At 40.0% G+C, this 12,959-nt stretch overlaps 1 protein-coding gene across 1 annotated transcript in view; it reads left to right on the forward strand.

Annotated features, from left to right (window-relative positions):
• Positions 1–6,644, forward strand: part of man1b1a (mannosidase, alpha, class 1B, member 1a) — a gene marked incomplete in the record, with an annotated part of 17,698 nt that extends 11,054 nt beyond the window's left edge. The window contains 3 exon segments of the mRNA XM_035667958.1: positions 34–228; positions 1,223–1,354; positions 1,442–6,644. Coding sequence (XP_035523851.1) covers positions 34–228; positions 1,223–1,354; positions 1,442–1,651 — 537 coding nt within the window.
• Positions 6,645–12,959: the final 6,315 nt, after the last annotated feature.

A 12,959-nucleotide genomic window follows, 5' to 3' on the forward strand; every position in this document is an offset into this window, starting at 1 on the left:
CTCTTTCTCTCTTTCTCTCTCATCACTCTACAGGACCACCTTGTCTGCTTCCTGCCAGGAACCCTGGCGCTGGGGGCCCACAACGGCCTCCCTGGGGACCACATGGATCTGGCTGTGGAGCTGACGGAGACGTGTCACCAGATGTACAAACAGATGGAGACTGGTCTGAGCCCAGAGATCGTACACTTCAGCCTGCAGGCCAGTGACGGCCGTGACGTTGTTGTCAAGGTGAGGTTGATAGCATTTAGGTGGCATTTGATCATCTCCATGTCCGATCTCTTTGAATAGGTGTTTATATGTCTGTTTGTGTTTTATACTTGCATTGGGAGGCACTGTCTTTATTTGTTGACTTGAATGATTCAGTGTATTGACGTTTACTGTTGAATGTGCAGTCTGTAATTTGAGATAAGCTAAAGTAGCCAAAATGAGTCAGAGCGTACTACTGATTCTTCTGACCCTGCTGGATACAATTTTAATCAGCTAGTCTGAATTTGTCGTGGGAGTTGTGACCGTAACCTTCCTAACTCTCCTCAGCACTCATTTTATTTTTCATTAACTGCTTAAGGTTTATCAAAGCATCCAATATATTTGTTCTCGTCCCCACTGCTGCCTTCATTAACCTCAAATATACGTATGAAACATCTCAAAAGTTTTAGGAGCTCATTCTAATTCTAGGATTAAAAATGAAGGAAATGAATGTCATTAGAAAGGCTTTATTAAAGTGTTTCTTATGAGCAATTCAGAGTAAACTAACTGCTGTTGGAAATGGAGAACACTTCTCACATCTCCTCTTGTTAAATATCCTTGGATGTTCGGTTTTCAATGCCCAGTGAGTTCAGGAATTAACTTTGCTGACTTCAAAACACAAACTGTAAAAGTTCCTCAGAGGTTTTCAAAACATCCGTTCTTCATTCTTCATACTCAGACACAACTAATCTCACCAAAATGTAGGTAACAAGTGTATTACTTCCTTTTTGTGTTGTGAAGGAAGCATAGAAATATGTGTGTCTGTTGTGCAGTCATATTTTTGGATTCTGAGTCAGTTTCCTTTTAATCTTAACTGTAGCTGTAACACTCACTGATGCTGCTCTTTTTGATAAGAAAAAAACATTTTCATTTCCTGTGGGACTGGGGTTGAATAAGGGTCAGATATTTTATATCAGATCCCTTTTTATTGATTTTATTTTTATAATGACAAGTTTTTTCCCGTTCTCTCGTCCAGCCTGCAGACAGACACAACCTGCTGAGACCAGAAACAGTGGAAAGTCTCTTCTACATGTACAGATTTACTAAAGACACCAAGTACAGAGACTGGGGGTGGGACATACTGCAGAGCTTCAATAACTACACCAAGGTACTCACACATTTACTGCAATCACCACAGTACTGTCTAGAGTTTTTTACCCATAAAGCAACTGACCAAACACCTGCACTCCCGCAGGTGTCTGATGGCGGCTACACGTCCATTAACAACGTTCGTGACCCCGTCAACCCCGGGCCCCGGGACAAGATGGAGAGCTTCTTCCTGGGTGAGACGCTCAAGTACATGTATCTGCTCTTCTCTGATGACATGGAGCTGCTCAGTCTAGACAAGTATATCTTCAACACAGAGGCCCATCCTCTGCCCATATGGCCCTCCCCACCCAAGTGATGTCACCATACAGGAGACGTCTGTAAAGATTAGGCCCACAGAGTCCTGTACCAGTCAAAGACTGTTACTGCTGCTCAGTCGGGCGCGTCTCTTAATCAACCGTCCACGCTGGACTGCCGCGTTGAGCAGTAAAGCAGATCTGTGCCGTCCACCTGTACTTTGATACGTTTCCATGTGAAAATGATTTTGTTTTTGTTTGTTTGTTTTCCTTTTTCTTTATTTTTCCTAAGGAAAAGGTTTGTGTTAGAGCTGGTCTCTAATGTAGAAAACTTTTTTTAAATCAGTTGTGACTAGCTGGCGCTAACAAGACAAGACAGAAGATAGTGTGAAGGCTTTGTTACCTGGGTGACTGGGGTAGTTCTTGTATGTACGTGGTAACAACAATCATGTCTTCCCTAAGTTTGTCTTTGTGGGGCTGTGAACAGTGTCTGTGTCCACAGATTCATTCTGTTCATTTACAGATGTTTGGAGGTGCAGCATGTTCAGCTGAATTTATATTTAAACAGAATTCTCTGTTATTTGTAAAAGTATTTGCGTGGGCAACACCCAGCGCACTTGCTTAAGTAAAAGAAATGATATAAAGAAGTTGAGTTGTAACTTTTAGTCTCTTTTCAGATGTCTGTCCCCTGTATTGTCCCATCTGCAGTGCAGTGTCCAGGGACCTGTTTCAGTTCTGAGGCCAGTGCCTTGCTGAAAAGCAAATGCAGAGTATTCCTAATACCTAACATGCATGTCTTTAATTGAATAAAGACTGTAAGTGTTGGGAGGTTAATGGTTAGGAAGCTAGCCATAGCCCAGAAGCTACAGAAATAGAATCACTGAAACCCTTATTGGTGATGTTTAATGCATCTAAGCCTGTTGTGTTGTTTGTGTACAGGCTTTACTCCGTCCACTGAGCTCATTAGATACTCAATGCGTGTTTTCCAGACTCCCATTATCAGGCAGAAACAGTTTACCAGATTAAAACACTGGCTATAATGATTGTTGTCACCAAGATGGGACAGTTACAGCCCCAGAATGCATTGCACTTAAAAACTTAAAATGGATTACTGGGTATTACTGTAGCAGTGATTCTTTCAATACTGAAAGATAACAAGTTAGATATGGTAAAGCTTACTGCGCATTCACACCTTGTGTGTTTTTAAAGGGAAATCTGCTTGTTGTTGTTTACTGGTGTTTTCATTTCATGTGTTGCAGTGACTGAGTAGTCATGGGTTTTATGGCCCAAAAGTAAAACATATAAAGGTCTAATGAATGAATCAGTCCTGAATGATTTCAGTCGGAGCTATACACACAGCGACGTTTTGTTTTATTGATGAATGTATTTGTTTGGTTGTTTTTATTTTGTTTCACCTTTTCCATAGAGGAGCACTTGTCAGTAAGTGTGAATTAGCACTCTAGTTCCCCTGTTTGAGTCTCATCACACTTGTTTTACTTTATATGAAGGAGAATTACTAAAGGCTGCCATGCAGTCTTAACTTTGCAGTTTCTGTGGAGTTAGATTCAGATAAACCAACTCAGTACATTACCATTTCCTGTGTCAGGGACAGTATACATGCAGCCGTTCATTCATCCTCTTTCCACAGACAACTTGTTTAAGAAATGAAGTTTGTTGAATAGTTGTCTTAATACATGAAGGATTTTGATTCATTGCTGTTTAGCAATCCCTGACTCCCCATCAGATGTGATGTAGAGTAGTGTGGGAGCGCTTGTTTTCCGTACGGTAACATTGACAACTGATTTGAAGGACATATCCGGTGTACTGTAGGGGCTGCTTTGGAAATGTCTCTGTTATTCAGTTCTTCAGTCCAAAAAGGGTCCACATGTTGCATCATTTTCCCACCAATAATGATTTGAAACAGTTCATGTTCAAGTTTTAAGGATCTCCTTTTACTAATGAACTTCTGTCTTACAGAGAGCCATATATTGACCCACATCATTGAATGTGCACTACATTTGCCAATGCTCTGCTGTGCCTATTGAAATGTATATTGTGCTATTAGTGGTTTGGTTGGCATTTTATTGCTGCTGTATCAGTGGTGTTTGTTTGTGAAGTGCTACGGAGGAGCATTAGATTTATGGCTTGTATTTTTACTTTGGATGTTTGAGTGACAAAACACTTTGGGTGTAAATATTTTGTGTACATTGTTTCTAACTTGTCTACTGAATCCAACCTGCGTGTCTGATTTTTATTGAGCCCTTTCTGGTCTTAATGTTCTGTGCCACGTTACAAAAGTTCTGTTTTTAAGCCATTCTCTCCATTTTTGTTTCTGCTCTTTTTACGCTGACATTTTCTCTGCTTTTCATGACAAATTTCCTGGTAACCCATCCAAATGTGAAAAGTCGGCAAATCACCAAAGTCATTAGGAATTATCTTCTGGGAATCATGGTAAAACATTTCATGGCAGTCAGGAGCAAAGTGGACCACCGACTGACGGAAGGATAAAACGGGACAGGTTTTAGCTCCTGTTTAGTTTTTATATTTGCCCACATTCTGTATGTAAAGCATTTTTCTGGAGTAAAATCCTGTGCGCAGCTGGTATAAAAGACAGTTTAACACTTATAGACACTGATGTCTGATAATGAAGTGATTTTTTTAAGGTTTTTGCAATCTCTTTTGCTCCACTCTGCTACAGGAATAAATTAAATATCCTAATTAAAAACTACATTGAATAAAAGGCTTACTTCATATGAGAAGAACATATGTACTATAACTTTAAATTGGTTCGTTCACAGTATTTCATGGTTTATTAAACCAATTTTAATTCCTGGTGCATAAGAAATAATGATTAAATGAGAGATTTATTACAGTCCTGTCTTAGGAAGGTGGAAAAAGAAATGCATTTAAAATGTTTCTCTGTTAAGTTTGATTGTTAATGCGGCCCCATTGGAACCAGCAGTGACCTGTAACAGAGGAGTTACAGCTGTCATTCGGTCCTCATCTAGTGTAGACGGTTTGTGTGACTTTCACAGAATAACAAGCTACTTCTCAAATATGATGCCGTCGTGTAATATTCCCAGCGTGTCCATATGTGAACGCGGCTACAGCTGCTTTGTTGGGAATGCCAATGAAAATAAAGCCAAACTGAATCACTCAGTGGAAACCAGCCATACGTTCTTACCCAAACTGAATTTGTTCTGACAAGTGTAATATTCTCAGTTTAATTATAACTAAACCTTCCATTCACACTTTAAAAGATGAGGCTGGCGTCGCTCTTTTATTTGTCTTTTTGACGATAAACCCCACCAGAAGACCAAAACCAACAGTGAGCTGGTTCATCGCTCAGGCACCTGCGGGCCCATTGGTTCCCACTGAAGATGTAAAGCTTCAAAAAATCAGTTTTACAAACAGAATCAGAAATACTTTAATGATCCCCGGGGTGAGATTTGTTTTATTACAGTTGCTCAAGGTGCTAAACAAGACATCAGAGAAATAGGATGTTAAACTCGGTATTATAATATCTGATATTATATATAGAAAATAGAAAAATGGAAAAAATAGAAAAGATATAACAGTCTGAAGTATGTACAGCCCAGTCATTTCTCTAGCCATCTGATTTATTGGGGACTATTTTCAGTGGTGGATTAATACACATAGTGTGCCCTAGTGAGTATTTCCAGCACAATAATTGAGCTCTATGGCAAAGATATATCAGGCTTTGAACATACAGGCAGTACTGTAATGGGATTTATTGACAATAAGAAAAATGTGAAATTGGTTTAATATCAGTGTCTCATTACATGAAGGTCACAGGTTTAGTCTCTTCCAATTTTTATGACGCAAGTAGAGCAGTTTGGTTTGTAGCTTGACCTGTATTCATTTATTTTCTTCATTGGTATTGAAAAAGCACCCAAACCTGAGAGTCGTACTATGTTGTGTATCTACAGAGGGATATATTTAATCTGTCAGGTCAGAACACAAACATTATCAGATAAAAGACTGCACTACATTCAGCAACACCGCTACAGACATAGTGAATGTCAGCTTCTTCACATTGACTTGAATCCTCCGCTCTCTTCGTATAATTGGCTCTTATCTTCGGCAGAAATCAGCCTTCATGTCAGATATTCATGATCACTATTTTGTGTTGAGAGACTACCAGAAAAGATAAAAGACCAGGAATGACTCATTTAGCTCCACGGTGAGCTCCCACAGAAGCTATTTAAATTCACTCTGCCGCGTTAAAGAAAGATATTTTTAAAGGAAATTGGGCAGTCCAATCCATTTTTTATATATAAAACTGTAAAAGTAGTACAATTGATTCTTGAGCTTGTATTGCAAAATCTTCTAGAAAGTAAGTTCGGGTTTTTTGAAACAAATGGGTTGTTATGAGGGTGTTTGGGTTTTGATGCACGGTGTCTGTTTTGGTACACGGCGTTTTGTCTTGTTCAACTCTCTCTTAGCTGATGGCTGAATCTTCCACTTGTAGCGATGATAATTATTATTAATGTGATTACTATCGAATCCAAGCCATAGCAAAATGACAACTCTACTATTTTACATGGCTGTGGGAGACTGAACGTCAGTTGTTCATCAGTTTGTTGCCTGCAGAGGTTCCTGCTCCAGTGACTGTGACCCTGTGTCAGGGACCAAAGACATGGATCAATACTGTTTTTGCTGGTGCACTCGATTATTTGAGCCATGCAAGGAAAAAAAAAAAACATCTTGACACAGCGAATGGCAAGTCGATAACTCATCTGCATATTTTGATGACATGCTGACATGCAAGGTATTTATTTGAATCTTTTAATCATTTCCCACTTTTTTTTTATAAACTTTTTGGAGCTGACAGTTTAAGCAGTTTCTTCTTTCTGTTTCTACTTTTCATGGTGCTTTGTATGAAGAGTTTTCTTTTATTGAATCCACGTTCACTGTACAGATAACTGATTGAGCACTTTGTAACTCAAGTTGTGGCTTAATGCAATGTTCACCGAATTTAAACTTTCTCCCTGCCAACTCAATTTTTAAATAAAGCTTTTTGAAAGTTTTGGACTTCATCTTGTTCTGATTTTATTTGTCTTTAGAAAATCCTGAATATGATCCAAAGCTTCATTTTCATGTCACAGCCTCCTGGTTCTTCTGTCTACCTTCCATATCTCTCTCCTTTGTCTCTGCCTACTCTCACTCCATTGCTCACCTGGACAACTGTCTGTTTTTCTATTTTATAAAGTTACAGTATTTGTTGGACAGGGGTTTAAGACACTGGAGGACAATCCAATGTACTTCTGTGATTCACACTGACGCCTTCAAACTGTGGCTTTAACACAGTCATCAAGGTGTGAAGTGGTGTAAAATGTTTGTGTGCTCTTGGTCTGGGGCTATTTTTCATGGTCTGACCCCCCGGAACCTACAAAATGATGTCTGTGTTTCCTGTTTCAACATGAACATGTCCCTGTGCACAAAGCCAGGTCTATAGCGTTTTCCAGTTTGGTGTGGAGGAACTTGACTGGCCTGCACAGCCAGCACCTCTGGGATGGACTGGGAGACCGACTGACAGCCAGACATCGCCCAACATCACTGTCGGACCTCACTAACGTTCTAATGAGAGCAAATCCCTGCAGCCAGGTTCCAAAACTCTTGTGTCAAGTCTTCCCAGAAGAGAGATGGTTGGTGCCTCTGAGTGCTAACAACCAACACCAGGGGGCAGCAGAAACCATCCATCACTGTCAACACTAGAAACCCCTTATAATGAACCCTAATGAATGTTGCTCATGCACAAAGCAGCACTCTACCTGTGCACACGTGGAGTCTTTGTAGCAGGTACAAAAGGAGGGAAAGAGAGGATTCTATGCTGCTGGTGCAGGAGCATACGCAAGGCCTTTCTAAAATGAATTCACATTTTTCCTTTTAAAATGTTTTTATTAATTTCCTTTTTCTTTAAAAATAGAAACTCCTGCAGTGCTTCCTCCATGAAGTTTCAAATACTTGTACGAAGTGACTGTTTGACTGACGTTAGGAGTGAAACGTCCAAATCTGTGGACTAACGTTACTTACAGATGTAGTATGAAAAACTTTCCATAGCACAGTGTCATTGCTCTTTCCGGTGCCTCCTTCTGATCAAATGACCAAAGGATTTGCAAGACTCATGCTTCTCACATATGATGGTTTACTACTGTTTAAGAAAGAGTGGAGAGTTTTCACCTTCACTACAAAAGCCCATTTTTTTTACTCAATTTTTAATGTGCTATTATTGATCAATTTAGACAACAAATAAATAAAACTAAACGTATAACAGACCCACCCACTGCGAGGTTGAGAGTCACCACAACCTCAGGGTTGTGATGTTACTGCTGCTGCTGCACTCAAATAAAAATGAAAACTGACAGAAATACACACAATAACACAGGAAGTCATAATAACAGTGGAGGCTGGAGGTGAAGTGTGTCTCAGTCTTGCACCCTGAATCCCACTGTAGAGTCTAAAAAACACACTCACACTCTCTCATGGCAGCTGCCACAATGTGTGACATTTTTTCATCCTTAAATCATGAAGTATAATAACTGTACAGACACTTGATACAATACAATACACAATACAAACTTGTTGTTTCTGGTATTTGTTTTTTTCTTTCATTTCAGCCTCAGAGAATATGAGAAACGTGAACTCTGACATTATCAGGGTTGTCACATGTTTTATATCACATATTAAATGTATTACATCTACATCAGAGAACCTGGAAGTAATTAGCCTTTTAATTTTGTGCAGAAATATCTTGATTGCAGACTGTGAGAATTTTATGATTGATTTAGATCACATTAACATGAAGAATATTCACAATCATAATTAGGACTTTTACGTTTGACTCACAGCCAAATATCAGCATGTTGTGTGTCTCAACCATATCACAGGCCAGGGCCGTAGACAGGATTTAAAAAAATGTCCAAATCAGAACAGAATTTAGAATTAGAATTAGACAGAAATGTATTTACTGAACCTCTGTAGCCCGCTCCTCATCTCTGCTTGAGGCTAGCAGCTCGAAACTACATTAGCTTCTAATAACACAACACACCCAACATCACTGTAATGTGCCACTGTTAGCCAAAAGGCTATGGAAATGCAATGCTAAATTTAATTTAGAATTAAGCTAAATGAAAGCTCTGCTTTCAATAAATATTGATGTGGAATATTCTTAGCGCGAGAAATGATGTCAGTAGTGAAATACATGGGTGGATTTGATCAAAATTAATGCCAACCAACCAGCAGAAGAACTAGTCGATTCTGTGCAACAACACACACACACACACACGCAGACTCATTTTGCATTGATCCCATTAGAGTTTTTAGCTGTTAACAGTGTGGGATTTACTGCTACAGCCAGATGGTTTAGACACAAATATAATCCAACATTCTTTAAATCTTCTGTGTATAATTAGATTTGAGTGTTTCTCAGGTTTATGTTGTATCTATGACTTGAAGGCTACTGTGTGTGCACTGTAGTAGTCTGTGCTTTGGCTCTGAGAGTTAGCCTGAGGCTTAAAGCTGCATCCCTCTCCCGAAAGAATATGAAGAATAAGTTTTCGTAAACTAATTGTTGCCCGAGGGAGAATTTGAAGAGATTTTCACCCAGAATTTACCAGCTGTCAGTAAGCTTTTTGCCAACAAATTACGTCGAAAAAGTCTTATGAATGCTTCACTTTTCCTGCAGTGGAGCCTATTGAAGCTGTAATTGTGCGTGCAGCCTTAACAATTTGGCTTTTTGTACTTTGTCCGTAGGCCTATGGGTATATCTTCCTGCCTGTGAACGGGAATGAAGGTTGGATCTGAAGCTGGGTAGATCACAGAACCTTTTGTGTTTTTAACAAAATGTGCAAAACACTTAGTCCTATTTGTGACAATCAAGACAGAATTCTCTGACACTGCCATTCTGTGACTGCAAAGGTGACACAAGCGCAGTAGAGGAGCCAATCAATCAGAGGCGCAGGAGAACTGTTTTTTATTCAGATGTGAAAGTGGCTGGGATCGGGGAACATTTGAGATCAGCAGGTAGCTGGTTCCAGCAGCAGCAAGGAGCATTGCAAAGTGGCTGCAGAGGCAGTGAAGAAGAAGACCGTAAGCTAGCAGGATGTAAGCACTGCACACTTGTTTTGTGAGGAAGGAAATGCATCCAGCACATAAAGCACACACATGAAGTGTTTTGATGAGAAAGACTGGATTTAAACACAAGAAAGCTCCACAGAGCACCTGGCACCAGGTCTTCAAGAGCACTTCTAAATGGTCAAGAGGAAAATAACTCCTAATAACTTTAAAACTCAAATGATTAAAAGACAGAGACCTACAGTCTGTTTCATTTTAAACGCAGGTGGAACATTTTGTTTAGTTTCTTTTCTCTGTGGGCTGTCTGGAAAGGTAAAGTTGATTATCTCTCCTCTCCATCTTCCGGTCTCTCCTCTCCTCCGCCTCAGTGGAGGATGATGATCCATGCGGTGGTGCAGACTCACAGAGCAGCGCGACTCCTCTGATCACTGAGAGCTGAATTCATCTGAGCAGTCGGAGACCTTGGCACCAGGCTGTGCTGTGAGCTGCCATCTATCAGCAAAATGTCAGCCGCAACCCTGTGGTCTCTCAGATGAGAAATTAAAAGAAAGGCAGGGGGAATGAAGGAAGGGAGGAAGGAGAGATCCGAGTCGCTCCAGGCTCCGTTTGCCGAAAAGCATCTTTGTTTGCTACAATAAAATCAGTTTCACAGACTATCGCAGGAATTTATAGCTGGGAGAAGCTACACCCAGACCGTCACACTGTCTTGTGTAGTGTGTAGTGTGCATGACGGTTGTCTTAATGATGATTATTTAAGATTTTTTTTTACTCTTTTACTAACAATAATTAGTAAAGTAATTTAGATGAAAAAAGCATGCTTTTGCCATTGCCAATGGGATGAGTTTTGGCAGCCCGGCATTTGATTACAAGTGACATTGATTGGCTGCCTCGTAACCATGGTTAGGTAACCAGGTAACCATGGGTACCAGGTGGCCAATGTCAGTGCCTGTTCTAGATAGATTTTAGATAGAATATCCGTTTTCTGAACAAGTGCACTTCATTCAACCTGCCAACAGTCTGAATACCTGTTGTGTTGCTTCAGGAAGGTTTGTGAAGGAAATATTCGAATTTTTATAAATCTTTTTTTGTCAGACCTCAGCGACTTCTCTCTCTCTTCTTCATTTTACTAAGGTATTTTACTAAGGTAAAGCTGCTAGCTGTCAGCTGCTTGTGCTAAGAAGGGGGGTCATTGCTGTGTTCGGATCCTATATCCCCCAGATTTATACGGAACATAATGGGATCATGAAAAGTCCCCCAGTTCTAGGGTTAGGGGGTCAGGAACTTGGGAACGTAGATACACTCCCCTAGAAGGTTAGGTTGAGTTAATGTAATATCAGTAAACTCTGAGCTGCTCGCTGTTCTGTTGCTGTCTCACTGCTTTCACATCTCAGCATCCAGCACTACCTGTGGATGACATTCTCGTAATAGCTGCACTCTTTTTGCTGGTATTGTTTATTGTTTGTTAACGTTAGTGCATTAAGATGCTCTCATGTTGTTTATGTACTTTGTGAAATATGAACTTCCTTCCAATGTTGTTTGAGTGTAATGAGTTGAACACAGCTCACAGCTCCCCTGTACTGGCTTTATGGTAAACTCAACATGGCTTTTGTCACTTAGGTCAGATTCACATGTCTTCCACACACTCTTTACATTCAGCTAAGCTAAGCATTATGAAATATTGTATTTTTTGTTAAGAAAATGTTTTCCAGAAACTTCATTATGGGGACAGGATTTGAGATGTAAGGTAACTGTTCATTAAACCACAGTCTCTTATTTTATAATTTTATAATGTGTATAAACAGGTTTTTTTAGTTTTTGTGTTGTTGGAAGGAATCTTGGATGGAGCTGGCTAGCTGTTTCCTCTACAGGGTAAACATGTCCTGGATCTACCGAACTGAACACACTCAATTACTAAACCACCACAAAGATGCACCTTTTTTCTCTCTGCTCTCTTCTAATATCCACCGATCAAGACAGAACAATAACACCTCAAGCTCGAACCAGCAGCTGTGTTCAAAAATGAGCCCACGACTCTGGCTTTTGAAATGCAGACTGCAGGTATTTCTGGTCATGTACGGTGGTTTAGAGCTGTGGGGGCCTGGTGTCTGTTTACAAAGCCAGATCAGGCAGATTGGCTCTATCTGCTCGACAACATGCGGGGAGACTGGCAGTGTCTGCAGATTGAACAACACACACTCATCGCCACCATGTTTCATGATTGATGTCCAGTTTATCCCTGCAGATTATCTGACTAGTCAGTTGGAGGAAGCCAAATGATAGGCCTGTACACTGCCTCTGTGTGTGCGTACGCTTCTGTCTGTTTGTGTAAATTGTCTGGAACTTTGTCATCTGTGCATCCGTGGTTGCCATTAAAGCAGCAGCTCGGCTATCTGTGACCCTACGTCAGATCTAATAATCAATCACAAACAAACACAGTGGGGCTATTTTTAAATGTGGATCAATGTGGGGAGTTGAAGTGAGACAGATTAGGAGTGGACTGACAAGTAAAAAGGATGCTACCAGAATCTTGACATTTTAATATCATGATGACCTCAACAGAAATGAGTTGCTTTAATCACTTAGAGCCCCTCAGTCACTATTCACATATCCAGCAGTAATGACTCAAACATGACATTGCATTGCTACCATTCACATCTAAATAAGTATGACCATCTCTTTCATATTACCAGTATATGTGAGATTATTTTATTAGGCAAATCTCATCATCGTAGAGTTATCCTTTATGTGTCATATGTCAGTAAAACAGGAAAGAATCATCACTATCAAACTTCTATCACTCACATATAGTAACAATCTCTGTTGCACCTACCACCACCATCACAACATCATTGTAACTTTCATTAATTCACTAATAAAATACACAAACACTCAAAAAAAAAAAGACTACACACCCAATAGTAATGTAAGTGTAAGTGTAAGTTTCTCTCCAGAAAGCTACCCAGAGCTGCTGGAGCTACGATGCCTGTGTTTTGTACCAGGATGTAGTCACATGAGCAACGGGTCTTGCTTGTTCTTTCGCTTCCCGGCTGATAAATGGACCAGGAGTCGCTGGATAAAACACGTCAAGTTACATAGATAAGTAGACGGCCATGTTGGTGCTGGTGGTGTATATTGTGCGAGATGAGAGATGTAGCTCGCTGAGTGGTTTCACAAAAAACAAAATGGTACTAAGACAAACTGCGACTTGCAAAATTGACTTGACTGCAAAATTCTCTTTTTAAAGGGACAATAGTATTTTAAGTATTTTATTTG

The sequence above is a fragment of the Morone saxatilis genome, unplaced genomic scaffold (genome assembly GCF_004916995.1).
Source record: "Morone saxatilis isolate NCDOM2014 unplaced genomic scaffold, NCSU_SB_2.0 Contig21, whole genome shotgun sequence".
Lineage (NCBI taxonomy): Eukaryota > Metazoa > Chordata > Actinopteri > Moronidae > Morone > Morone saxatilis.